A 25,808-nucleotide genomic window follows, 5' to 3' on the forward strand; every position below is an offset into this window, starting at 1 on the left:
GCAGACACATGTAGATTCATGGATATCAGTGATGCTGTCGTGTGTGTGTCTGTGTGGTACCTTAAAGGCAATGGCAGCGGTTAATGCCAGTGTGAAAGCCACTGGCAGGTGGAACCGCAGACGCCTTCCCAGCAGCCCTCTCATCACAGGCTTTGGCAGAGACATGGTGATCACCTGGAGGGAACACATTCAAGTTGGACGTTCTCAGTTTGGTAGAAGGCCAGACTCTGAACCGACACTTTAGAGTTAAACATATGAAGATACTAGGGCATTAACTGAAAGGTCGGTTTGTCGACACGTCGACGTCTGTGGCACAAGTTGACGTTACTTTGGAAGAGTCGACTAGTCATGTGTTATTCTCTCTCTCCCTTCCATCACCGACAGCACGTGAGCCTTCATTCAGCGCATGTGGATACTCTCATCTTTCCACATGAAAACATGGAGCGCAGTGAGTGGTAGTGATGTGTGGATCAGTAGACCTGGGTCGGGTTGGTGTGGGTCCAAAAAAATGTAACTTTATTTGCAGGGCGGGTCAAAAAATTCTACAAAGTGGCTTAAAAAAACAAACAAAAAAAAAAAATTACCAGTGCACCACTAGTGCAAGGCCAAGACTGAAGGAAGAAGGCGACTCAGAGTAGGAACTAAACTGACTGTGATCTATTTAAACTGTGGTCTAATGTTCTGAACCATGGAAACACCATCAAGACTGAAGAATAATGTGGACAGAGTGGGTTTGGATTATTCTGTTCGTTTAGTTCATTCAGACAGTGCGCTCTTCTCTTTAACATGCTGTGTGTCTTTTCTGCTGCTGGCTGAACCTTTTCCCAGTTAATGTTCAGTTAAATTTAAAAGTAAGTTCCAGGTGTTAACCTATGTTTTGTTTTGGTTAAATGTCTGAGAAGGACTGTTGATGCTTGTGTCTTAGTTTTTCATTCTGCTCTTTACTGTCCATTGTTAATGTTCCAGTAATCGTTAGTGCAAGTTACTCATTACTGAACTTCTGTGTGTCTGTGTTGTTCCTCCGCTGTCAATGTGATGACGTCATCATACGACAAGACGACTCGATTTCGATTTTATTGACAAATAAGTCGATCCGAAAAAACCTGGAGTCACTAATGCCCTTATATATATATGCGTGTGTGTGTGTCCTGCCATCAGTCCCCGGGGTCAGTTCGGGTCAGCTCTGACACCATCTGACCTCCAGCTCTGTTGGCATTTCATCAACAGTCTACCATATAACACACTGTAATATCACACCATCCATATAAAATAAACCACCAACACCCCAGTCCTCTCTGGAAATGTCAGAAATCATGCTATTAAAACATGTTAGCATCCAGTAGCATAATGACGTGGTGTAAGTCACATTAATAACGTTCTTTTACCATTTTGGCTTTAGCACGTGATACCTCGTTTTCTTCGTGTCCAGTTTCCCAGTCTAAATAATGTGAGCTAAATAAACCAGGTGTAGCACGGGTAAAGTCACAGTTGGAACTAGCTCAGTTAGCTCTATGCTATTGGCTCATAGCGACAACATGAGCGGCTAATGTTAGCATAAGTTAGCTTCTTCTAGAGGACGTTGTTTAGTATTATCAGAAGAAAAGGGCGCTGTTGATGGTCCATGTCACAAATCTAAACGCTCTGAAGGATCTGAAAATGCAAAGCCACATTCAGCTCATTAAATTATGGGATGTCTTTGTGTTTAAAACTTACCGGTTGTATTCACGACCTTCACAGAAACCACGGACACACAACGGCTACGTACGATAACCGGAAGAGGCTCTACCGGATAGGTTTCTTCTTCTTTGGTTTTAATGGCGGTTGGCGACAACTGAAAGGTGTATTTACCGCCACCTACTGGACTGGAAGAAGTCCACTGGTTTTTGAATACAGTCGTGGAAAAAATTCTTATCCCACTCCTTGTTTTCTTCAGTTTCTTGTTCATTTTAACGCCTGGTCCAACTAAAGGTCCGTTTATTTGGACAAATATAATGATACCAACACAAACAGCTCATAGTAGTTTCATTTCAGAGCTGATATCTATGCATTTAACAGGTTTTCTGGATAAAAACCCAAATCCCTTCAGTTCTCCCATCAGTATGTGTCATTATACTGACAAAAACAGTGCTTTTATTCATTCCATGTTTTCTTTTCTGTCTGTCTTAGTCACATGACACACAGGAGTTAGGACTGGATTACAGAACCATGGTTTTGGATGGAATTATCCTTTTTTCTGGGATTTCTGTGGTCCAGGTCTGGAGTCTGGGTTCAGGTCTGGACTATGGGTTCAGTTCTGGACTCTGTGGTTCTGGTCTGGGCTCTGTGGTTCAGGTCTGGACCCTATGGTTCAGGTCTGGACTCTGGTTCTGATCTGGACTCTGTGGTTCTGGTCTGGGCTCTGGTTCTGTGTACGCTTCCAACTGACACTTGCTACGTCTTACGTCCTTAAACAGAAAGTCTGTTCTACCTACCCACATCCAGAAGGTCCGGCCTGTCGTCCACTAGGTCCAGTCTGTTGTGCAGAAGGTCCGGTCTGTCATCCAGAAGGTCCAGCCTGTCATCCAGAAGGTCCGGTCTGTCATCCAGAAGGTCCAGCCTGTCTTCCAGAAGGTCCGGTGTGTCGTCCAGAAGGTCCAGCCTGTCATCCAGAAGGTCCGGTCTGTCATCCAGAAGGTCCAGCCTGTCTTCCAGAAGGTCCGGTGTGTCGTCCAGAAGGTCCAGTCTTTCGTCCACAAGATCCGGTCAGTTGTCCAGAAGGTCCGGTCTGTCGTCCAGATCGCCCGGTCAGTTGTCCAGAAGGTCCATCATTTACACCTGCTTTCCCGCCATCACATAAAGACACAAACTCTACTTTTCAGAGTTTTGCTTCCACTTTATTTCAACTAAATCAAACTCGATTAGACGTTTTTGCCATAAAAACCTCCGATAGCTCAGACCACCTGATCAATTCATTCATGACAGTTTTTTTTATCACAAATGCAGTGTGTACAGTCTGCTCCTGTTCTGTGCTGTAGTTTGTGCAGTTACAGATCTGTTTTTAACAGTGTTGCGCTTCTTTCTAACTCAGACCTGTTTTGTTCTGACTGTAAAAGCTCTAATGTGAACCCAGCGGCGCAGGTCTAGCTCAGGTCCATGCTCTCAGCAGGTCCTAAACCCCCCCCAGGCTCCCCCCCCTGGACACTCTGGTAGATGGATGCCATGTCGGCGTTGGTTCGGATCTGGTTGGCGAAGTCAGCCATGCTGGGGCTCCTCTCCACCTCAGGAACGGCCAACAGCGCCGCCACGGCACGCATGGCCGAGCGCCGCAACTCCTCCTGCTTCTCAAACTCCTGTTTGACGGAACCGGCCTTCACCTGGAGGACGACCAGAGGAACCGTACAAGTTCAAAGGATGTTTAAAGGAATCCAATCAAAGACAATAATCAATAGAATCATTCTAAAACTAATCAGTGTCTGCAGTTCTGATCTGCTCCATGTGGGGCGGTTCTGGACCTTGGTGGTGCAGGTGGCTCTCAGTGGTTCTACCAGGCGCTCCAGTCTTTGCAGAACAGCAGCAGGACACAGAGAGGCCAGTCTGGCCAACATTAGGAAGGTTAGCATCTGGAAAAGAACAACAGGACACATGAACCCAGTTCAGACGGACGTCAACGCTTTGATCCATTCAGCCTGAAAACCAACTCATAACCAAGGTTAGAATTGTTTGGATTTTTCATTATAGTTTAGTTTTATTTAGTTTGGACTTTTTTCCTCTAATTCAGTTTGTTTTAATTAGTTTTTAGAGCAGGTTTGATAGTTTTTATTAGTTTTCATTTTTTTCTAAATGCTTAGTTGTAGTTCAGTTGTAGTTTAGTTGTAGTTCAGTGGTCTCTTTTCTCTTCTTCTCTGTCGTCGTATTCAAATAAATCCCAGACAGGACTCTGCTGCTTTCTCCCAACTTTAGTCTCCATGTTTCCAGGTAGAGTGGGGACCAGAAGACGACTGAAAATCACAAGTGAACACAAGTGACGGACCCTTAAATATCATACGGTGCTGCTAGCTAAAATTGCTAGAGCGAAATAAATCGCTTTCGTATGAATCTGACGTTGACAAAGAAAAATTCAGCAGTGAGATAAAGGTCTAAGGACGCATGGACACATGGATACATGGACGCATGGACACATGGATGCATGGACACATGGATGCATGGATGCATGGACGCATGGACACATGGACGCATGGACACATAGACACATGGACATACATCCAAAACCAAAGGAATCCTGGTTTTGCCGTTCTAGTCTGTAGCCAAACGCTGACAGTCTGACAGACGCTAAAGGCCTTTAAACAGGAGGGTTGTCCAAGGTGGACCACAGACACATGGTGTCCACCTCCAAAGTCTGTGTGGACACTAGTGGACGGACACTCCAAGAGTTCAGCTGACATTGTTTACAGACAGGACCGTGGACTTCTAACCCTGGAACTCTGATTCAGTGAAAAAAGTCTTTCCAACATTCTTCTAAAGTTCAACATCAGAATAATTATGAATAAAAAAAGGAGCGAATATTCAAATGAGATGTTCATGAGTGTTCAAACGTGCACTTGGAATGTCTGGATGCAGACTCAGACTCAGATTTTGGTCAAACCAAAGCGTCTGGACTCACCCTGATGTCATAGTGGTCTTTCAGTCCTTCTTCTACATGATCCAGGAACTGCAGGACGTCCAGTCCGTCCAGACAGCTGTCCAGTAGAGTGTACATGCACTCGAACGCTGCTTTACGCACGTCCAGGCCGTCATCCACGGTGTGTTTGAACGGACCCATTTCAACCTGTGGAATGCACACACATCAGATCTCTGTAAACCAGTCCATGTCCCTGTTTTCAGACGTCACCAAACCCACCTCTCTGATCAGGTCCTTCCTGATCTGGGTTTCTCTGTACAGGTGAGGCAGTACACGTCCTAGTAGACCATGGATCAGCACAGGCTTATTATGGGCTGCAGAGTTGAACATCACCAAGGCAACACGGCGGACGTTGATGTCCTCATCCTGCAGCGTTATTAAGAAGTCACCTATATTATAAAAAAAAAAGAAAGAAAAAGAAGTTACCCATATTAAAAAAAGAAAGTCACCTACATTAAAAAAAAGAAAAAGTCACCTACATTTAAAAAAAATGAAGTTACCTACATTAAAGAAAATAAAAGAAGTCACCTACAGTATATTGAAAAAAAAGAAAAAGATGTCACCTACATTAAAAACAGAAGGATCTGTGTAAAAGTGTCTACAGTTAGGTAGTGTCAGTAGTTTTCTTTAAGTGTCTGCAGAGTAACGGTGTGTTCAGTGACTGAACATCTCACCTATACAGTCTTTGAGCAGAGCGTCCACAGGGGCCGGGTGGTCCACGATAGTGAACTTCACAGCTGTCACCACCGTACTGCGAGCCAGAGGAGAACCTGCAAGAAAGAAACCAGGTCTGAGAACTGGAGAACCAACCAAGACTCTGAAGTCTGTCAGGTCCAACCTCCCAACCAGTCCAATGGAACTGAAGGCTCTGAGTCCAATGAGTTTGGACCAGTGGCGGCTGCTCATCTTTCAGACAGGGGAAGCTCATTTTCGGCTTATATCAAAAAAAAAAAAGTCAAGTTATTTAAACATAAATTCGGCCCTCCGTTCCTTGTGATTTGTGTATTTCCAGGTCAGTAAATGAACAGTTCATTTGGTTTCTGTGATTTCACAGCAGAATGTGTGACGGTATTAAACTGAACTGTGTCAGTGAAGGAGCAGATCTGAAAACAGCTGTCAATCAAATGGGATTCAGCCTTTTGACCAATCCTCCAATCAGCACATGGAAGTTCAGTGTCTGGCCCGGCCGAGCTCCGCCCACAGATCTGTTCACCCCCAGGACGCCGAGCGTCCGGGGGCGGGACAACATGGTGGCATTTATCCAATTACCGTCCAGTTTTGAGTCAATGAAAAAACCAGTTCCACTCAGTCCCATTGAAGTGCATGGACGCTGAGCGTCTACGGACAAATGCACTGAGCAGAGATGGAGGAGAAAACAGAGACACGGGAATGGAGGAGAAGTGAACAACATCCAGTCCACTGATCTGGGATCAAACTGATTCTGAACCAACTGGTCTGAGAGATGAACGTGTTCCAACACATTTGGAGTCAATGAAATGAAAACAACTGAACAGATTTGAGCATTTAATGGGAGTCATTTTAGGGGAAGATGAGCTTCCTCTGCAGTCTGACAGAAAACACCTCTGGTTTGAACCCCATGTGTATGTTGGTTGATTGACAGCGGACACAGCCAATGGTGATAGCGCAGTCTCTGCTATAAAACGAAAGTTGTATTTGAAGAAAGGCGACTGTCCTGCACTTTGGACAGACAGAGCCAATCAAATGTGGGACATTTTCTCAATTTGCGGGACATGAAAAAAATGGTCATAATGCTGTGCAGTCCAGCACAAAGTGGGACACCTGGTCACCCTAGTCTCAGGTACTCACTGGCTTTCAGCTGCTGTTGCAGTCTGGGTAACAGCTGTGCAGGGTTGACTAAGGTGAGTTTTCCCAGACATTCAGCCACCAGGTTCCTGGTTCCCTCCTCCTGACACTGACAGTTCTGAAACAGTAAGGCCCAGATGGACTCCATATGAGGGGACAGACTGGAGGAAGGACAGGCACTGGAGGGACAAAGACACAGACCAAGGACAGGGACAGCAGCAGTTAGTACAACAAGTGTCCTACACAGATGGACAAACGTCCACCTTTAACCCTTACAGACCCAAACGTCCACCTTTAGCCTCAGAAGTATCCGATTACTCACACACCTGATGACTTCTTTGAGTGAGTGCAGGAGCAGGTACTGTCTTCTGGGCTGGGCCGAGATCTCTTTGAGCAGGAAGGGTAGGTAGTCGTTGAGCCCGCCCACCGCCATGCTGCCTAAAGCGCAGGACGCTGCCGTCTTCACCTGAACCACAGACAGAACACAGGCTGACCCTGGACCGTGAAGGTCCACCTGACACAGGACCGTGAAGGTCCACCTGACACTGGACTGTGAAGGTCCACCTGACACTGGACTGTCAGGGACTGTGGACACTGAAGGTATTTTGTCACAACTTTGATAAATGTTATGTTACTAGAAACACCAAATAAATAAATAAATAAATAAATAAATAAGGCACTGTGCCCTGGTTGCCTTCAAATCGTCAGACTTCAGTGTTTGTTACCTCCGCCAAGGAGGTTATGTTTTTGCCAGGGTTTGTTTGTTTGTTTGTTTGTTTGTTTGTTTGTCTGTCTGTTTGTTTGTCTGTCCGTTAGTGTGCAACATAACTCAAAAAGTTATGGACAGATTTGGATGAAATTTTTAGGGTTTGTTGGAAATGGGATAAGGAAGAAATGATTAAATTTTGGTGGTGATCGGGGGTGGGGGGGCCCACGGAGGGGGGCACTGATCAGCCTTGGCGGAGGTCTGCGCTCTCCGAGTGCTTCTAGTTTCTTCTGTTTCTGAACCATCTGCTGTCCCTATAATGTCTCTGTCCTCTCCGTCCTTGGATTGTAGCTTCAGTAGAATCAGTCTAATATGAACATGTGTTTATGGATTTGGTTTCTTCTTCTCTGCATGTGTTTGATCTGTTTCAGGTGTGTGTGTGTGTGTGTGTGTGTATCTGTGTGTGTGTGTGTGTATGTGTATGTGTGTGTGTATCTGTGTGTGTATCTGTGTGTGTGTGTATCTGTGTGTGTATGTGTGTGTGTGTGTATCTGTGTTTGTGTGTGTGTGTGTGTGTGTGTGTGTGCGTGTGCGTGTGTGTGTGCGTGTGTTACCTCCTCACTGGTGGAGGTGAAGGCCTCCAGGATGACTCCCTGCACCTCCTTACTGGCTCCCAGACTGCCGCTCCTCCCCACCTCCCCCAGACACAACAAAGCCAGGACCCGGGCTGACTCTGGGGAGGCGGGACTTTTCACCTGAGGACGACAAAGCAGACCAGTCAGCAGAAAGACAGACAGACAGACAGACAGAGCACAGTCGAACATGCAGTACCTCCTGTATGAGGCTGGACACGGTGCTGGGGGTCTCCTTTGGACAGACAGAGGACAGGGCAGCCACACAGCGAGCCACAGACTGATAGGACTGTCTGTGAACGGCAGCGCAGTCTGGAGCCGACAGCGGCCTGTGGAACGGCTCTGTCAGACACTTCAGCAACTGACTGGAGAGAAGAAGAAGAACACAGATGTGAGTCTGTATGTGTGACCAGGGTTCATCTAATCTGTCCTGGTCCTTCAGAGTCAGTAGTGAAGGGAACTTAAACTGTAGAACATCAGGACTGTTCCTTTAACCAATCAGATTTCAGCTGTCTGTCCACTCCATTTCAAACATGTGTTGGTACAGATTTACTACTTCCTATTTGTTCTTCATTTATTAGTTCCATGTATGTTCTTCAGACTCTGTGTGTGAACCCTGTTTATGGAAGGTGGTTCTTACCTGTATCCACAGTTGGTGGATTTGGACAGTACCAGTGCCTGAAGGAAGTCCAGTATGGCTACCAGCGCACCCCCCTGCAGCAGCGGTGAATGGATGAGTCTGAAGACGCCAGGCAGCACCGACGAGCTGATCTTAGCCAGGGACGAGGGGGAGGCTTTGGCCACACAGGTCAGCAATGTCATGGAAACCTGAACACAAAAGGTCCGTTTGTATTCACAGAAGAACTTCTCTTCTATCTACGCCCCAGTGAATACATGTTACTGACTTGACTTCTTCCCTGGAGTCTCTGTGCTTTATCACCTCACAGGTTTTCCCTGGATCATAACAGGTTCTCCCTGGGTCATCACAGGTTTTCCCTGGATCATCACAGGTTCTCCCTGGGTCATCACAGGTTTTCCCTGGATCATCACAGGTTCTCCCTGGATCATCACAGGTTTTCCCTGGATCATCACAGGTGTTCCCTGGATCCTCTCTGGACCTGCTGCTGTGGTCCTGCCTTTCTCCTCCTACATTGTCATCACTCACTTATCCATTTAGTTATGATAGTGTTTATTCTATAGTTCCATAGATGGTAGAGGTTTATAGTATTTGTACTAACTGTTGTAATAGTACAGGGGTGGCCAACCCTGGTCCTGGAGAGCCACAATCCAGTATGTTTTAGATTCATCCCTCTTCCAACACACCAGGTTCAAATGATGAGCCTATCATCAAGCTCTGCAGAAGCCTGATAATGATCATCAGGTGTGCTGGAAGAGGGAAACATCTAATACATGCAGGATAGTGGCTCTCCAGGACCAGGGTTGGCCACCCCTGTAACAGTAGTATCGTAAGGGGTAGGGGTAAGGGGTAGGGGTAAGGGGAAGGGGGAAGGGGAAGGGGTAAGGTAGGTTTCTAGGTCAGTGGACATGGAACCACAGTCAGTGGTAGTGTTAAAGCACTGTGAATTGCCCTGTGTATGAATTGTGCTATACAAATAAATTTGCCTTGCCTTACCTGTGACACGTGCATGTCGGTCTCATCCACCAGAGCAGGTAGTTCAGTCAGAACGGCCTCCAGAGCAGCAGGTTTAATACAGGACCCATAATGAGACAGTAGAGCGCTGAGACAGGCCAACGAGGACAGTTTAAGAGTCCGCTGGTTCTTCCGCAAGAAAGAGCCAAGGACGGACAAAACCTCAGGTAGAATGGACGACAGGTCGATCTGAGGAGAGGGACAGAAGGACAGAGGGACAGATGGACAGAAGGACAGAGGACAGAGGGACAGAGGGACAGATGGACAGAGGGACAGATGGACAGAGGGACAGAGGGACAGATGGACAGAAGGACAGAGGGACAGATGGACAGAGGACAGAGGGACAGATGGACAGAGGGACAGAAGGACAGAGGGACAGATGGACAGAGGGACAGAAGGACAGAGGGACAGAGGACAGATGGACAGAAGGACAGAGGGACAGATGGACAGAAGGACAGATGGACAGAGGGACAGAGGACAGAGGGACAGATGGACAGAGGGACAGAGGACAGATGGACAGAGGGACAGATGGACAGAAGGACAGAGGGACAGAAGGACAGAGGGACAAGAGGAGAGGAGGACAGAAGGACAAGTCTGTGTTACATCAATAATGTCCCAGTGGTTTTCTCGTCCCACATGTAAAAACCACTCCAACAATGAACCTTTAATGGAGAGGCGGTAACCATGGCGACCGTCTGGACAGCTGTCAGTCTGGTGATCTCATTCTTCATTCGATCCAGAAAGACGGTGAGAACACCTTGTAGCTCCGCCCCCAGGTGATCTCCAAGGTGACACACCATGTGACCCATACAGGAAATAGCCCTCTCCTTCACTTCCTGGTCGATGTCTGTCGCTTTGAGCCTTTTTAGAGTCGGAGAAAACACCTGAAGAGACAAATGATCCTCATTAATAGAAGTTTTTTACTGTCGTTTACATCCTACTGAAGTGAACTGATGATAAAAGGTTCAAATGTGTTCAAGCACTGATGGAAACAATGACCTGCACAGGAGTACAGACTGGACGGACATACTGTCTGTACAGGGCACTGGACTGGTTCACTGTTGGTTAGGTCTATAGATAGTCCTATATAGACTTTTAGACTGGTGTTGTTGTTGTTATTTCTATCTAGATATTTGTCATATATCCTTTTACTTTAATTGTTTTTGTGGTTGTTGTTTCATCTGGTTCTGGAATAAAAGGACCAGTTGTTTGTCATTTCATGTCCATTTCACATTTTTACCCTCGCCTTTTCAAGAAACCATTTCATCAAATTGAAGAAAATAATCGATAGATTAATCAAGTACAAAAATAATCAGTATGAACAACAGCAAAAGGAAATAACAACCCCCAGACTATCAACCTGGGTCTAATACCTGATGACGTAATTAAAAGAGAAGACACTTACTTATTTAAAATTTTAATTCTTGCAGCAAAAAGGTAGTCACAAGGAACTGATTCAAAAGTGACCCTCTACGACCACAACAATGGCTGGACATTATATAGGAAATATATACCATGGAAAAATTAACATTTCAGGTACAGAAAAGCCGTCGAATGCATAAGGAACAGCATCCCCCCTTGTTGTTGTGTTGTATTTTTTTTGTTTGTTTGTTTTTTTGTTACTGCACTATAAAAGTGATTTAAAACATTAAAATTAAAAAAAGGGAAAAAAAAACCTTTGGCAGATCCTGGTACCTACCAGGTACCTGTCCTGACTGTCATACCTGTTTGACAAATGGTTTGGGGTCGAACCCCCCCCCTGTGGTGGTGGTGGGCTCCAGGGGCCTCATGACTCTGACCAGCTGCTGGGTGACCAGCAGGGCCTCTGAGGTGATCTTATAGAAGGAGTCCTCCATACAGGCCACCACAGGAGGCAGCAGCACCTGCAAGGACAAAAGACTGGAGAAGTTCAGAATGCACACACAAAGGAAGACACAGATGGAAGTGGACGAGACAAATGGACGTGGAACAGGATGTCATTTACTAAGGCTGTATTCACACCTGAAAAGTCCTTTGGTTCGCTTATTTGATTCGGATCGAATGCGGACTTTCATTTGGGTCACACTTTTTGCTAGTGCATAAACAGAAGCAGCATGTGACAAACCGCACTGGCATTGGACAGAAAAGTCTGGGGTGGGGTCAATCAGAGACACGGGTGTTGATGAAAACAGATGTGGAGGTCCTACATACAGTTATCATTTTCGGAATATATATTCTATTTGTACTGACACAAATTTATGAAAATAATGTGAACTGTCAAGAACAGCTCATTCCGACCCAGTTTCATAATATGGACATCTGACCAAATGTCAATAAGACACTCAGCCCCCCTCCCCCTTTGAACCCTGGGACAGCAGGGGGGGGGGGGGGGGCAAATATACATGTACAGTACATGTGTGAAAGCCATGTGATGTCCAAGTGTGTGATAGCAATGAAAGGAAAAAGAGTTTTAAAGAACCTGCATGTGAGGCTGAAAGGCCTGAGGAGGATGAGAGAGGAGGAGGACGTGGAGGAAAGACAGAGCATCGATCCTGATGGTGGAGGAGGAGGATTTATCTGTGAGAGAGAAGATGATACCTGGGGGGGGGGGAAGAAAGGGATCCAAGCCAAAGGAGGGGAACAGGAAGTAAAGGTTAAACGGCAGAGAGTAAAGAGAGAGAGAGAGGAGGAAGAACAACTGAAAGGATGGAGGAAGGATGAGTGTGTGTATATGTGTGTGTGTGTGTGTGTGTGTGTACCTGGTATCAGTGCAGGTATGTGCTCCTCCAGTGCTCCTGGGACAGTGTGTGTCAGTTCAGTCAGTAAACACAAACAGCCCAGTCTGGACTTCACACTCTTCTCCTTCAGCTGTCGATGAAGTGCCTTCACTATGACAGGAACCTACACACAATACACACAAATACACACACACACACACACACACACACACAGGTCCAGGACATTAGTGTAACTATAGAATATGGACCACCGTTAGAAAATCCATGTGTTAAACAGGTCTGACTGTCCTGAACCATTCAGACCCAGACCTGCTGGTCCAGATCAGTCCAGTTATGGTCCAATCTGTCTGAGGTTAAAGACATGAGAGGACACTGACTGGACCAGGGACAGTTCAACAAACAGGCTGGATTACAAAGGACCAGATGGTCCAGGTCCTTTGTGGGTCAGTACTGCAGTGAACTCAGAACCAGTTCCATCACAGAACTGGTTTGGTTTGCAGAACTCAGACCCAAACTGTGCTCAGACCTCCAAGCCCCGCCTAGCGCCCTCCCAGCCCCACCTCCTGTGGGGCTGGGAGGGGCTCTAAACCCCAGTGAACCAGGTGACCAAACCGGTCCTCCACGGACCTTAGATCTAGTTCTGAATAATGTTCTCCATCTGGTCCGACCCATAAATACACATTTACGCTCTGCTGTTGTTTATATTTTCTTTAATGTTGTTGAATGTCATTTTGTTTGAGTTCATTCTAAATTCATTAGTTTTTAATCCTGTAATAGTTTTCTATCCTCTGTTTCAAATCCAGGTTAATGTCAGAGGACATTTAGTCTGTATAATGTCTATTATTGTGGACAGACGCAGTAAATCCAGGTGTAGATTACTGCACAAAGGCTCAGGATCTGTCCAGTCAGTCCAACTGGGATTTACAAGGAGGACAATTAATACTGAACAAACAAGAACTGAAACTATGAATTATGAAAGAGCTGCAGCATCTGAAACTGACCACAGTGAACATTTGACACAGAAACAGAACCACAGTGCTGCAGTTTCAGACTCAGTTTGTCTTTTATGGATTGGGATTGTCTCTGTCAACTCAACACAGATTTATATTAGGAAGGTTTTATTTTTATTTTATCATCCATCCATCCATCCATTCTCTTCCTCTTATCTGGGGCCAGGTCGCGGGGGTAACAGTCTAAGCAGGGACGCCCAGACTCCTCCCTCTCCTCAGACTCCTCCTCCAGCTCTTCCAGGGGGACCCTGAGGTGTTCCCAGTCCAGTCCACAGACATAGTCTCTCCAGTGTGTCCTAGGTCTTCCCTCAGGTCTCCTCCCAGTGGGACATGCCCAGAACACCTCCCCAGGGAGGAGTCCAGGAGGATCTGAACCAGATGTCTGATCCACCTCAGCTGGTTCCTCTGGATGTGGAGGAGCAGCGGCTCTACTCTGAGCTACTCCCCCTATCCCTAAGGGTGGACTCACCCACCCACCCTGTGGAGGAAACTCATTTGGACCGCTTGTATCCTGGATCTGGTCCTTTCGGTCCTGACCCAAAGCTCGTGACCATAGGTGAGGGGAGGAACGTAGACTGAGGGTAAATCCAGAGCTTCTCCTCTCGGCTCAGCTCCTTCTGAACCACAACAGACCCATGCATCACTGCAGACGCTGCACCCATCCACCCGTCAATCTGACGCTCCATCCTTCCCTCACTGTGAACCAGACCCAGATACCGGAACTCCTCCACATGGGGCAAAGACTCCCTACCAACCCGGAGAGGGCAGACCACCTTTTTCTGGTCCAGAACCATGGCCTCGGATTTGGAGGTGCTGATCCTCATCCCACTCGCTTCACACTGGGCTGCAAACCGCCCCAGGGCACGCTGAAGGTCCAGGTTCAATGAGGCCAACAGGACAACATCATCTGCAAAAAGCAGAGATGAAATCCTGTGGTCCCCAAACCGGACCCCCTCCGGCCCCTGGCTGTGCCTAGAAATTCTGTCCATAAAAATGATGAACAGAACCGGTGCCAAAGGGCAGCCCTGCAGAGTCCCACATGCACCTGGAACAGGTCTGACTGACTGCCGGCAATGTGAACCAGGCTCCTGCTTCGGTCATACAAGGACCAGACTGCCCTTAGAAGAGGACCCCGGACCCCATACTCCTGAAGCACCCCCCACAGGATACCACGAGGGGCACGGTCCAACGCCTTCTCCAGATCCACAAAACACATGTGGACCGGCTGGATGAACTCCCATGAACCCTCGAGCACCCGATGGAGGGTGTAGAGCTGGTCCAGTGGTCCAAGACCGGGACGAAAACCGCACTGTCCCTCCTGGAAGGATTTTATTTTATCAATTATTAGAAATGCCAGGCGACCCCACATGGGGTCCTGACCCCAGAGCTGAAAAACATTGCTTTAACCTCAGACAGACATGAGTTAGAAACGGGTGAAACATGTTTCACCCGTTTCTAACTGATGTTTCTCCTTTCTAACCCATACTTCACTTGTTTCTAACCCGTGCTTCACCTGTTTCTTCAACATGACCACCGTTGGCTCCTCCCCTTGGTTTCCATGGTGATCTGAAGGGGCGGAAATCAGACCGTGGTGACTGGTTCCCACTCGTGTCTGCCTCAGCAGCGTTGAAAAGGCTGCGAACACGTCGGCTCGGACGTTCTCCTCTCGTTCCTTGAAGCGAGCGAGCAGAGCCGGGCTAATGGACGAGTAGAAGGACAGCAGCATGTCCCTGCGGGTGTGGATCAAAGCCTCCAGACACTTAATGGACGAACGGCGCACCTTCCAGCTCATGTCGTCGTCATCGCTGTACTCATCATCTGACTCTGCATGGAACCACAACGCAGTCAGGTCACATCCCATAATACCAAGTACAGGAGAATACTACTGTAACCAGGGAACAGTTTAAGAACACAGTCACAGTGGAGATGTCTGCTCATGTTGATGAAAACAGACTCTGAACTACAGTCGGACTAGATAAACCACAGGCGTCAAACATGCGGCCCGTGGGCCAAAACCGGCCCTCCTTAGGTTCCAATCCGGCCTGTGGGATGATTTTATGGAGTGCAAAAATGACACTGAAGGTATGAACAGTCAAAGGTGTTGAACTGGTTTGAGCCCAGTGTGATCTAAAGTAAAATAATAGTCGAATAACCCTGACAATAAAATGTGAACAACCTGAAAATCAAATACAGTTTGAACAATATTCTGTCTGTTCCTAAATGTTTTGTGGATTTGTAGATCCGATTTGTAAGTTGTGTTAATATGTTGACACATAATATCGTAGACATTCTTATTTTAGTTACACATTCCAAACTTCAAAATCTCAACATTATGTTTGTGTAACATTATGTGTAAATGCACATGTACAAGTGATAAGCTGAGGCATAATATTGTTTAAATTTAGCCTATTTTTCTTAAGACATTACATTTTTTTCTGGTTATTCACAACTTTTGGGTGAAAAGATAGTTTGTAAATGTAAATATTTTCATAATTTAATGTTTTTATTGCACTAAAATGAAGAGAAAAACTTGGAGGTGTCATTATTTATAGGGTTTTATGCAATTATTTTAATGGTTTGGCCCGCTTCAGATCAAATTCAGCTGAATGTGGACCCTGAACTTCAATGAGTTTGACACCTCTGAGATAAACTATGGACACATGGATATTTGAGCAGGTCTGTAGTAACACAGAAGAAGAGAGAAAGGACATTTTACAATAACATAAAAAAACATGTGACAAACAGGACATGTGAGGATCTGGACACACACACACACACACACACACACACACACACACAGGTACCTTCATCCAGTCTGTCCTCCAGGTCCATGCTGTCCTCCTCTTCATCATCATCATAATTATAGTTGGGGTCAAAGGTCATGAACTTGAGGCAAAGTTGTGTTACCGTGGTGATGTGCGGTGACATCTCCTTTGGACACCTGGCAGTCACATGACAGTCACATGACAGTCACATGACACAGAGTGAATAAGAGGAGAACGGTGATGGAAGGAATGTGTGTGTGTGTGTGTGTGTGTGTGTGTGTGTGTGTGGTGTGTGTGTGTGTGTGTGTGTGTGTGTGTGTGTGTGTGTGTGTGTGTACCTGCGTATAAATGCTTCAAATGCTTGGAAACAGTATTCTCGGAGCTCGTCGTCTTCTACACTGGTGAACTTCACCACCATGGGGATCAGCTTCTCTAAATGTTCACCTGCAGAACACACACAAGCATAGAACCATCAAACACAGAGCAGTCTGAGTGAACATCTGTCCAACAGTCCACAGGTGAAGGTTCACACAGCAGACATGAACCCCTGACCCCAGCAGGCATACATTCACAACAGAATGGTCCCATCACAGGGTCAGGGTTAGGGTTCACCCCGGTAGGGTCAGGGTTAGGGTTCACCCCGGTAGGGTCAGGGTTAGGGTTCACCCCGGTAGGGTCAGGGTTAGGGTTCACCCCGGTAGGGCTAGGGTTAGGGTTCACCCTGGTAGGGCTAGGGTTAGGGTTCACCCCGGTAGGGTCAGGGTTAGGGTTCACCCCGGTAGGGTCAGGGTTAGGGTTCACCCCGGTAGGGCTAGGGTTAGGGTTCACCCTGGTAGGGCTAGGGTTAGGGTTCACCCCGGTAGGGCTAGGGTTAGGGTTCACCCCGGTAGGGCTAGGGTTAGGGTTCACCCTGGTAGGGTCAGGGTTAGGGTTCACCCCGGTAGGGTCAGGGTTAGGGTTCACCCCGGTAGGGCTAGGGTTAGGGTTCACCCCTGGTAGGGCTAGGGTTACTTTGTCCTCTGTGTTGTCTTATGTCTTTTATAAATCCAGTTGGACAGGTTGGTCTTACCAACTCGATGTCCTCCCTGACGGCTGATGGTTGCCAGACACTGGACGTATGTCCTGCTCATGGACGTGCTTGGACCCTTGGACAGCTCGGCCATCAGGTGTTCAGTCAGCTGGGAGAAGAGGGCGGGGCTACTGCAGGGCACCAGGTGTCCCAGAGCCAGGATGGAGCGCTTCCTGACCGCCATTCTGGGGCTGGTTAACTAACAGGACGGACGAGTGAAAGAGGATCCAATTAATACAGTTATAAAGAAGTAAACGGACGGACAGATGAACGACAAAGGAAAACAGAGTCCACATTACAGTTACAGTTACAAAAGAACTAAAGGCACAATGGTCTGAATATAATTAGAGATAACTTTTATTATTGTGTGGCTACATACATGTACATATATATATACATATATATATATATATATATATATATATATATATATATATACACACACACACAATTGGATTGATTGATTGATTGATTGATTGATAGTTTGATGGTGTCTCACCTGAGGTAACAGACTGGAGAGCAGAGAGCTGTGAAAACTGACCAGAGCACCGCTGAGCCTGAACAAAACACACAAACACACTGATCATGTGACACCGTTTCCATTAGTCTGAGGTTTAATTCCATTAAAACAAACAGAATGTCGACACAAAGAACACTGTCTGCTTTTTTATATTATCTATGACTTAGAACAAATACATATTTAGTCTCAGTCTAGTCTTTTGTTGTAGTTACCTTCTGTTTTTAGTCTTAGTCTTTTCTGGTGGTTACCTTCTGTTTTTAGTCTTAGTCTTTTCTGGTGGTTACCTTCTGTTTTTAGTCTTAGTCTTTTCTGGTGGTTACCTTCTGTTTTTAGTCTAGTCTTTTCTGGTGGTTACCTTCTGTTTTCAGTCTTAGTCTTTTCTGGTGGTTACCTTCTGTTTTCAGTCTTAGTCTTTTCTGGTGGTTACCTTCTGTTTTTAGTCTAGTGTTTTCTGGTGGTTACCTTCTGTTTTTTAGTCTAGTCTTTTCTGGTGGTTACCTTCTGTTTTTAGTCTAGTCTTTTCTGGTGGTTACCTTCTGTTTTTAGTCTAGTCTTTTCTGGTGGTTACCTTCTGTTTTCAGTCTTAGTCTTTTCTGGTGGTTACCTTCTGTTTTTAGTCTAGTCTTTTCTGGTGGTTACCTTCTGTTTTCAGTCTTAGTCTTTTCTGGTGGTTACCTTCTGTTTTTAGTCTAGTCTTTTCTGGTGGTTACCTTCTGTTTTTAGTCTTAGTCTTTTCTGGTGGTTACCTTCTGTTTTTAGTCTAGTCTTTTCTGGTGGTTACCTTCTGTTTTTAGTCTAGTCTTTTCTGGTGGTACCTTCTGTTTTCAGTCTTAGTCTTTTTTGGTGTTTACCTTCTGTTTTTAGTCTAGTCTTTTCTGGTGGTTACCTTCTGTTTTTAGTCTTAGTCTTTTCTGGTGGTTACCTTCTGTTTTTAGTCTAGTCTTTTCTGGTGGTTACCTTCTGTTTTTAGTCTAGTCTTTTCTGGTGGTTACCTTCTGTTTTTAGTCTTAGTCTTTTCTGGTGGTTACCTTCTGTTTTTAGTCTAGTCTTTTCTGGTGGTTACCTTCTGTTTTTAGTCTAGTCTTTTCTGGTGGTTACCTTCTGTTTTTAGTCTAGTCTTTTCTGGTGGTTACCTTCTGTTTTAGTCTAGTCTTTTCTGGTGGTTACCTTCTGTTTTTAGTCTAGTCTTTTCTGGTGGTTACCTTCTGTTTTTAGTCTAGTCTTTTCTGGTGGTTACCTTCTGTTTTTAGTCTAGTCTTTTCTGGTGGTTACCTTCTGTTTTTAGTCTTAGTCTTTTCTGGTGGTTACCTTCTGTTTTAGTCTTAGTCTTTTCTGGTGGTTACCTTCTGTTTTTAGTCTAGTCTTTTCTGGTGGTTACCTTCTGTTTTTAGTCTAGTCTTTTCTGGTGGTTACCTTCTGTTTTCAGTCTTAGTCTTTTCTGGTGGTTACCTTCTGTTTTCAGTCTTAGTCTTTTCTGGTGGTTACCTTCTGTTTTTAGTCTAGTCTTTTCTGGTGGTTACCTTCTGTTTTTAGTCTTAGTCTTTTCTGGTGGTTACCTTCTGTTTTTAGTCTTGTCTTTTCTGGTGGTTACCTTCTGTTTTTAGTCTAGTCTTTTCTGGTGGTTACCTTCTGTTTTTAGTCTAGTCTTTTCTGGTGGTTACCTTCTGTTTTCAGTCTTAGTCTTTTCTGGTGGTTACCTTCTGTTTTTAGTCTAGTCTTTTCTGGTGGTTACCTTCTGTTTTTAGTCTTAGTCTTTTCTGGTGGTTACCTTCTGTTTTTAGTCTAGTCTTTTCTGGTGGTTACCTTCTGTTTTTAGTCTAGTCTTTTCTGGTGGTTACCTTCTGTTTTTAGTCTAGTCTTTTCTGGTGGTTACCTTCTGTTTTTAGTCTTAGTCTTTTCTGGTGGTTACCTTCTGTTTTTAGTCTAGTCTTTTCTGGTGGTTACCTTCTGTTTTTAGTCTAGTCTTTTCTGGTGGTTACCTTCTGTTTTTAGTCTTAGTCTTTTCTGGTGGTTACCTTCTGTTTTTAGTCTTAGTCTTTTCTGGTGGTTACCTTCTGTTTTTAGTCTTAGTCTTTTCTGGTGGTTACCTTCTTAACATGTCTGACAGGATGTCCAGAGCCTCCAGTTGAACGGACACATCTTCCTGTTTTCCCATCGCACCAATCAGCTGGGAGGTGATCTTCTTACACACACCTGCCGTTATAGACACACCTGGAAAAAACAAACAGAAGAATTGGAGGTGAATGTTGAAGGAACACCTTCGACCTGTTCACATGAACCATTGGATATATCCTGCTGTGGAATCACTAATATTACACTTCATTTGGATGAATTTGAACTAAATAAATGCATATATTAATACAACATATGACATGGATTAAGGAGAACTGCCACGAAATGGACAGACACAGTAGACCAGTGGTTTCCAACCTTTTTTTACTCCTGACTCCATTTTAACATCAAAAATTTCCAGCGACCCAAGACATTCAAAACTAAGACTTTTTTTTTTTTGCTAAAATTAATTTGTTTTTGATCCTGTAATAGTTTGCTATACTATGTTGCAAATAAACATTAATTTTAGAGGACATGTAGTCTATATAATGTCTATTATTGTGGACAGAGGCAGTAAATCCAGGTGTAGATTACTGCACAAAGGGTCAGGATCTGTCCAGTCAGTCCAGCTGTGATTTACAAGGAGGACAATTAATACTGAACAAACAAGAACTGAAACTATGAATTATGGTGTTATTATTATTATTTATTTTATTTATTTGTTTATTTATTAATGTTTTGTTGTTTTAAAAAAGGGGGGGGGGGTCAAGAAGTGAAAACACTGGAGATATGCATAGAAAAAAATTGTATAGTTAGTTTTGTTCTTTTCTGAAAAGAAAAGAAAAGAAAAGAAAAGAAAAGAAATATTGAAAATCAACATTGTAAAATGTTATATGTGCATGTGAATGTAAAACATGTAAATTCTCCATTACAGAATGAAATAAAACCGTGAATTATAAAAAAAAAAAAAAATCCCAACTATGAATTATGAAAGAGCTGCAGCATCTGAAACTGACCACAATGAACATTTGACACAGAAACAGAACCACAGATAAACAGAACCACAGTGCTGCAGTTTCAGACTCACAGTTTGTCAGGTCTTTTATGGATTGGGATTGTCTCTCTCAACTCAACATATATCTTTATTAGTAAGTTTTTATTTTTATCAATTACTAGAAATTCCAGGAGGCCCCATATGGGGTCCCGACCCCAAAGTTGAAAAACAGTGCAGTAGAGGCTCTGCCCAGATGCAGATCCAGACGTGTCCTATTAAAGTACATATGACTGAAGTCAGTGCATTCACAGGATGGAACACTAACAGAACCAGTGTTTGTTGGAGCGCTGCTGTTTATTTTTGCTGAACATGTGTTTTCTGTGTAGTTTCCAGACCCTCACAGGTGGTGTTTATCGTCCTCACCTGGTGACGACAGCGGCAGCTCCCCGATCACCGTCTTCAGTCCCATACTGGAAATGTCTCGGAGCTGCTCTTTGTCCGACATCATGTTGGAACACAGCATGTCCACCATCATCTCCACCTGAGGCTCCTTCACCTTCACCACCAGAGGAGCCAGACTGAAACCAAACACACACACCCAAACAGGACACGCCCTCTTAGTCACATGACTGTCATTGGACATTCTTCACAAGAGCTACACAGACAGGAAGTCCTGCTGATCCTCCTGCCTGTCCACAGGTCGTGTTTACCATTTGACTGCCAGGTTCTGCACTTCTCCGTTCTTGTCCTCTAACAGTTTGAGCAGCATGGACACCACCTTCCTCTCACTGTCCTCGTCCAGTTTAATACTGTCCTTCTGCAGCTCCAGCATCAGGTCATTAGTGGCCATGAACCTGCAAACACACACACACACACACATTTTCATCACTGAATTGTTCTTTTTTTCACTCCTAAACACAGATAAACTTTAAACTTGACATTATTGATCAGTTCTAATCCAGAGGTGATTTCTCACAGACTGCAGTGGAAGCTCAGCTTCCCCTAAAAGCGGCTGTGGCTCAGTTGGTAGAGCAGGTACTCCAATGACCAAAGGGTCAGCGGTTCGAATCCTGGTTCCGACTGTCCACGTGTTGAAGTGTCCTTGGGCAAAACACTGAACCCTAAATTGCTCCCAGTAGGGCATGGCAGCAGTCGCCCACTGGTGTATGAGTGTGTGTGTGGGTGAATGTGAGGAATTGTAAAGCGCTTTGGGCACCATGAAGGTGGAGAAAATGCACTATATAAGTTCAGTCCATTTACCATAACATTACTCAAATTACATGTTGACATTTCATTGACTCCAAATGTGTTGGAACACGTTCATCTCTCAGACCAGTTGGTTCAGAATCAGTTTGATCCCAGATCAGTGGACTGGATGTTGTTCACTTCTCCTCCATTCCCGTGTCTGTGTTTGTTCATTCCATCTCTGCTCAGTGCATTTGTCCGTAGACGCTCAGCGTCCATGCACTTCAATGGGACTGAGTGGAACTGGTTTTTTCAACGACTCTAAACTGGACGATAATTGGATAAATGCCACCATGTTGTCCCGCACCCGGACGCTCAGCGTCTCTGGGGGTGAATGGAGCTGTGGGCGGAGCTTGGCCGGGTTTGATGCTGAGCTTCCGCGTGCTGATTGGAGGATGGGTCCAAAGGCTGAATCCCATTTGATTGACGGCTGTTTTCAGATCTGCTCCTTCACTGACACAGTTCAGTTTAATACCATCACACATTCTGCTGGGAAATCAGACACAAACCAGGCATGTACACACATAGGGCCCAAAGGGGGCTTGAGCCCCTGCCCTTTTTTCCTCATAGAAAAAGTGTCCTTTTTACTTTTAAAAATAAATAAATTCCTGTTCTGCATAGGAATGTAAAAGAAAACGGCTGTATAAAAACACCACGTTTATCTACCGTACACATTTCCTTGTAATAGCGTGTCATGGTGTTGTATGTGTGTTGAGTCTGATGCCGTTTCTCTGTCCGCTGTCTGTCACTGAGGGGCGGGGCTTCCCCATACTGCACACTCACACGCTTGTCCAGAGAAAGAGAGCGAGAGAGAGAGAGAGAGAGAGAGAGCGAGAGAGTGCAAGACAAGTACAAGCCGTGGTCACATCTCCACTGTGTAGTTCCTGCACAGATCAGACAGGACAGTGGATTGACTTCAACCTCTGTGGTTTATCAAGCCCCCCCCACCCACCCACCCCCACCTGCAACATTACTTGAATGTATTGAATCCCAGCAGAAACAGGAGGAATCATTCACTCTGTTTTGATTTTACTGACAATTTACATTTGTTTCCAGATCTTGAGTTTCTTGTGCCTTTGCTGCTGTGAATGTTTCTGCAGTAGGAACAGGAAACTCCAGCAGCAGTCACAGTAGGACTGGTTTATGTGGAGCCTGGACTAGTTTTTTTTTTTTTTTTTAATGAAAGCTGCGTTCATGTGCACCTTGAGAAAAATATCATATTAGCCTCAGCTTACCAGTTTGGAAGTTATGACTCAGTTTTGGTGAGTGGGTAAATTGTTGTAGTTTCTTGTGTAGCTCATCTCAGGTCTCAGACTGTGTTCGCTCTGCTACGTCAACAACTAATCCTGTAGATCCACATGTGGGCTGCAGTCCTGTAGGCATGCAGGCTGAACTACAGACTAAACACGACTGTTTTTCTAGTATTTATTTATATATTTTTGTCAGTGTTCAATGTTTCACAGTTGAATGTTAATGTGGTACAATCTTTATCTTCAACAATACATAGCCTGATAATAAGCCAATGTTTTATTGCTTTTTAGAATTGCAGCTGAATCGCGTGTCCTCCAAACCTCAGTATTATGACACATTTTGACAATCATTTGTTGACACAAGAGAAACAGTAATTGCATCACTCACAGCTACACAATACACACAGCTATGTTGTTGTTGTTATCTATGGCTACTTTATTCATTTTACATTAAGCCACGTATTGTGTTATTAAGGCCTGAAAAAAAATCGGCGCACACATTTTGTGACCTTGAGCCCCTGCCCCTTTATAATCCTGTGCACGTCCCTGACAGAAACCACTACCAAATGAACTGTTCATTTACTGCACTGGAAATAAAACACACTCATTGTACTTCCTTGTTTCAGTTTAACATGATTTCAACGTGTTCTTGTTTCAGTTCCATAATTTAATCATTTCTTGTTTGAGTTTAATATCATTGATTCAGGCAGACTGAGGTCTGAGCTTCAAGTCCAGTATTTGAATGAGGACTTACAGGGAACAGGGGAAAACTGTGGGATTTCTTGATTTTTCTTAAAGATCTGGAACTGGACAGTGCAATGCTGCAGCTATACAAACTGTTGTCACTAGTTCCTCAGTGTCAGCTCCATGTGCAGGTGTAGAAGGAGCTTCTGTAGTTTAAAGGCTCCAGTCCTACACCTGGAACCCACTGGGCCAAGGCCGTCTGAGCAGCCCAGCTCTGCTGGACATTCAGAGGACACTGGTCCAGTCCTGGAAAAGATGCCTACTGGTACGATAAGGACACTGAGCATTTACTGAAAAAGGAACGGAGGATCGAATTTATGTTTAAATAACTGGACTTTTTTTTTTTTAATGTAAGCTGACAATGAGCTTCCCCTGTCTGAAAGATGAGCAGCCGACACTGGTCTAATCCTATATTTATATTATTGTCCTGGTCTGGCCCACTTTAGATCAGATTAGACTGAATGTGGAACCTAAACTAACATGAGTCTTGTAAATGGTAAATGTATAACATGTATAAGCACTGATAAACTGTCCAAATACAGTTTTTATCTGTGGATTGTACAACTTAGTCTCATTGAAAATTTTATATATATATATATATGTAATTTGATTGTTTTAATACATGTCAATATTCTTTATTAAATATTAAAAAAGTTAAAAAATTAAAATTAAAATTAAAAAATTAAAAAAAAAAAAAAAAAAAAAGCTAAATCTCATGTAAATTTTGGGCAAAAAAACTGTATTTTAATTATGGAAAATTACCGCAATTTTTTTAGATTGTTATTTTCCGTTATTTAACAGTATTTTTTCGGCACCCCTGCTGCTGGAATATTACTGTTTTTATGTTTTTGTTTGCTTGCTTGTTTGTTTGTTTGTTTATTTTTACAGTGTAGCACTGTCTTTACCTTATCTGTGTAGTTCCAGTCCTTAGATTTCTGTTCTAATCAGCTGTTTTCCTTAACTAGTACTGTCTTTACCGTATCTGTGTAGCGCCACTCTTTATATTTATATTTAATTCTGATCAGTCTTTAAATCTTCTCCAGTGTCTTCAGTTCCAGTTTGTCTCAGACTGGAGCCTGTGCACATGTTGGTTATGGACACCGTGACTCAGGTCCTCCACAGACCCTTCACTGTTACACACACACACACACACACACACACACACTCTTACCTAAAGTCTTTGTCAGTGGAGGTCATTTTCTCCAGGAGGTTGGAGATGTGGTAGGACACATTGGACATCTTGGCCCTCTGTCAGCTGTCTCCACACTTTACCACAGATTACCACAGTTTACCACAGTTTACCAGGACAGAAGCAACAGGTTCCAACCGGACAACATGGAGGCAGGACCCGGAGGACCCGACAGCCGCTGGAACCTGACACCCAGAGTCCAGATCCAAATAGAAACAGCCCTGTACTGCCCCCATGTGGGCATGGACAGGTGGTCCATGCACGGCTTCAGTCAGCTGTCCAACACTGGAACTACATTCACCATCTAAATATTAACTGTTGAATTTATTTAACACTCCCCACGCCCCCGAGGGGAGGCAAAGGGTATTAATAAAATAACTGAAGTAAAACTGAGTCAGAATTCACAATGTGACTGTTTACAGCAGTGAAATAAATGTTTAAATTATTGAATTAAACTATGAATTATTACTGTTGTTGTTGTTGTTGTTGGACTATTTTTACACCATAGTACAAACATACCAATAATTAACTGTATGCATGAGTTAAAGGAGAACATATGTATTAAGAATTCCACCTGGTTCAGTCTTTTTTCCTTCCTGCTTTACTTCTAGATCTTTAAACGCTACATTAATGTTAGATATAATATTTAATGCAGTCTGTGTCTTTAATTGGACTAACTGACATTCTATGACGCACTGCTGTCAATTAAACCTCACAGTAGTTTATAAATGTCATTAAATGAGGCCTGTCTTCAGTATTTACAACAGTGGGATAAACTACCAT

General features: G+C 44.4%; 2 protein-coding genes across 3 annotated transcripts in view; both read right to left on the reverse strand.

The window, feature by feature from the left end:
• cox6c (cytochrome c oxidase subunit 6C) overlaps positions 1-1,841 on the reverse strand; it is a 5,476-nt gene extending 3,635 nt beyond the window's left edge. For both annotated transcript variants that reach the window (XM_030135086.1, XM_030135089.1), the window contains exons 1-2: positions 1,714-1,841; positions 61-174 (exon numbers count right to left, since the gene is read on the reverse strand). In XM_030135086.1, coding sequence (XP_029990946.1) covers positions 61-165 — 105 coding nt within the window. In that variant the 5' untranslated portion in view covers positions 166-174; positions 1,714-1,841. The remainder of the gene's footprint in view (positions 1-60; positions 175-1,713) is intronic.
• A 1,030-nt stretch (positions 1,842-2,871) lies between these two features.
• On the reverse strand, positions 2,872-25,187 carry cand2 (cullin-associated and neddylation-dissociated 2 (putative)). The gene is made up of 24 exons (XM_030135083.1): positions 25,008-25,187; positions 21,308-21,451; positions 21,021-21,175; positions 19,639-19,762; positions 17,531-17,588; positions 17,032-17,230; positions 16,301-16,406; positions 16,002-16,138; positions 14,711-15,021; positions 12,209-12,350; positions 11,929-12,047; positions 11,195-11,353; positions 10,133-10,354; positions 9,453-9,659; positions 8,460-8,647; positions 8,019-8,184; positions 7,802-7,942; positions 6,808-6,947; positions 6,485-6,660; positions 5,332-5,427; positions 4,877-5,046; positions 4,640-4,804; positions 3,492-3,599; positions 2,872-3,353 (listed from the first exon to the last, which is right to left on the reverse strand). The coding sequence occupies exons 1-24, from the start codon at positions 25,073-25,075 to the stop codon at positions 3,120-3,122; spliced, it is 3,735 nt and encodes a 1,244-aa protein (XP_029990943.1). The 5' UTR covers positions 25,076-25,187; the 3' UTR covers positions 2,872-3,119.
• Between the last annotated feature and the right edge of the window lie 621 nt (positions 25,188-25,808).

This window comes from Sphaeramia orbicularis, chromosome 5, assembly GCF_902148855.1.
Source record: "Sphaeramia orbicularis chromosome 5, fSphaOr1.1, whole genome shotgun sequence".
Classification (NCBI taxonomy): domain Eukaryota; kingdom Metazoa; phylum Chordata; class Actinopteri; order Kurtiformes; family Apogonidae; genus Sphaeramia; species Sphaeramia orbicularis.

Excerpts from the sequence above, each read along its gene's own strand:
- cand2 (XM_030135083.1), bottom strand. The coding sequence starts at position 25,075 with ATGTCCAATGTGTCCTACCACATCTCCAACCTCCTGGAGAAAATGACC. Across the intron at positions 17,589-19,638 it reads CTGTCAGACATGTTAAGAAG|GCTCAGCGGTGCTCTGGTCA; the intron begins GTAACCACCAGA and ends TGTTTTGTTCAG. Across the intron at positions 17,231-17,530 it reads TCTCCAGTCTGTTACCTCAG|TTAACCAGCCCCAGAATGGC; the intron begins GTGAGACACCAT and ends CCGTCCTGTTAG.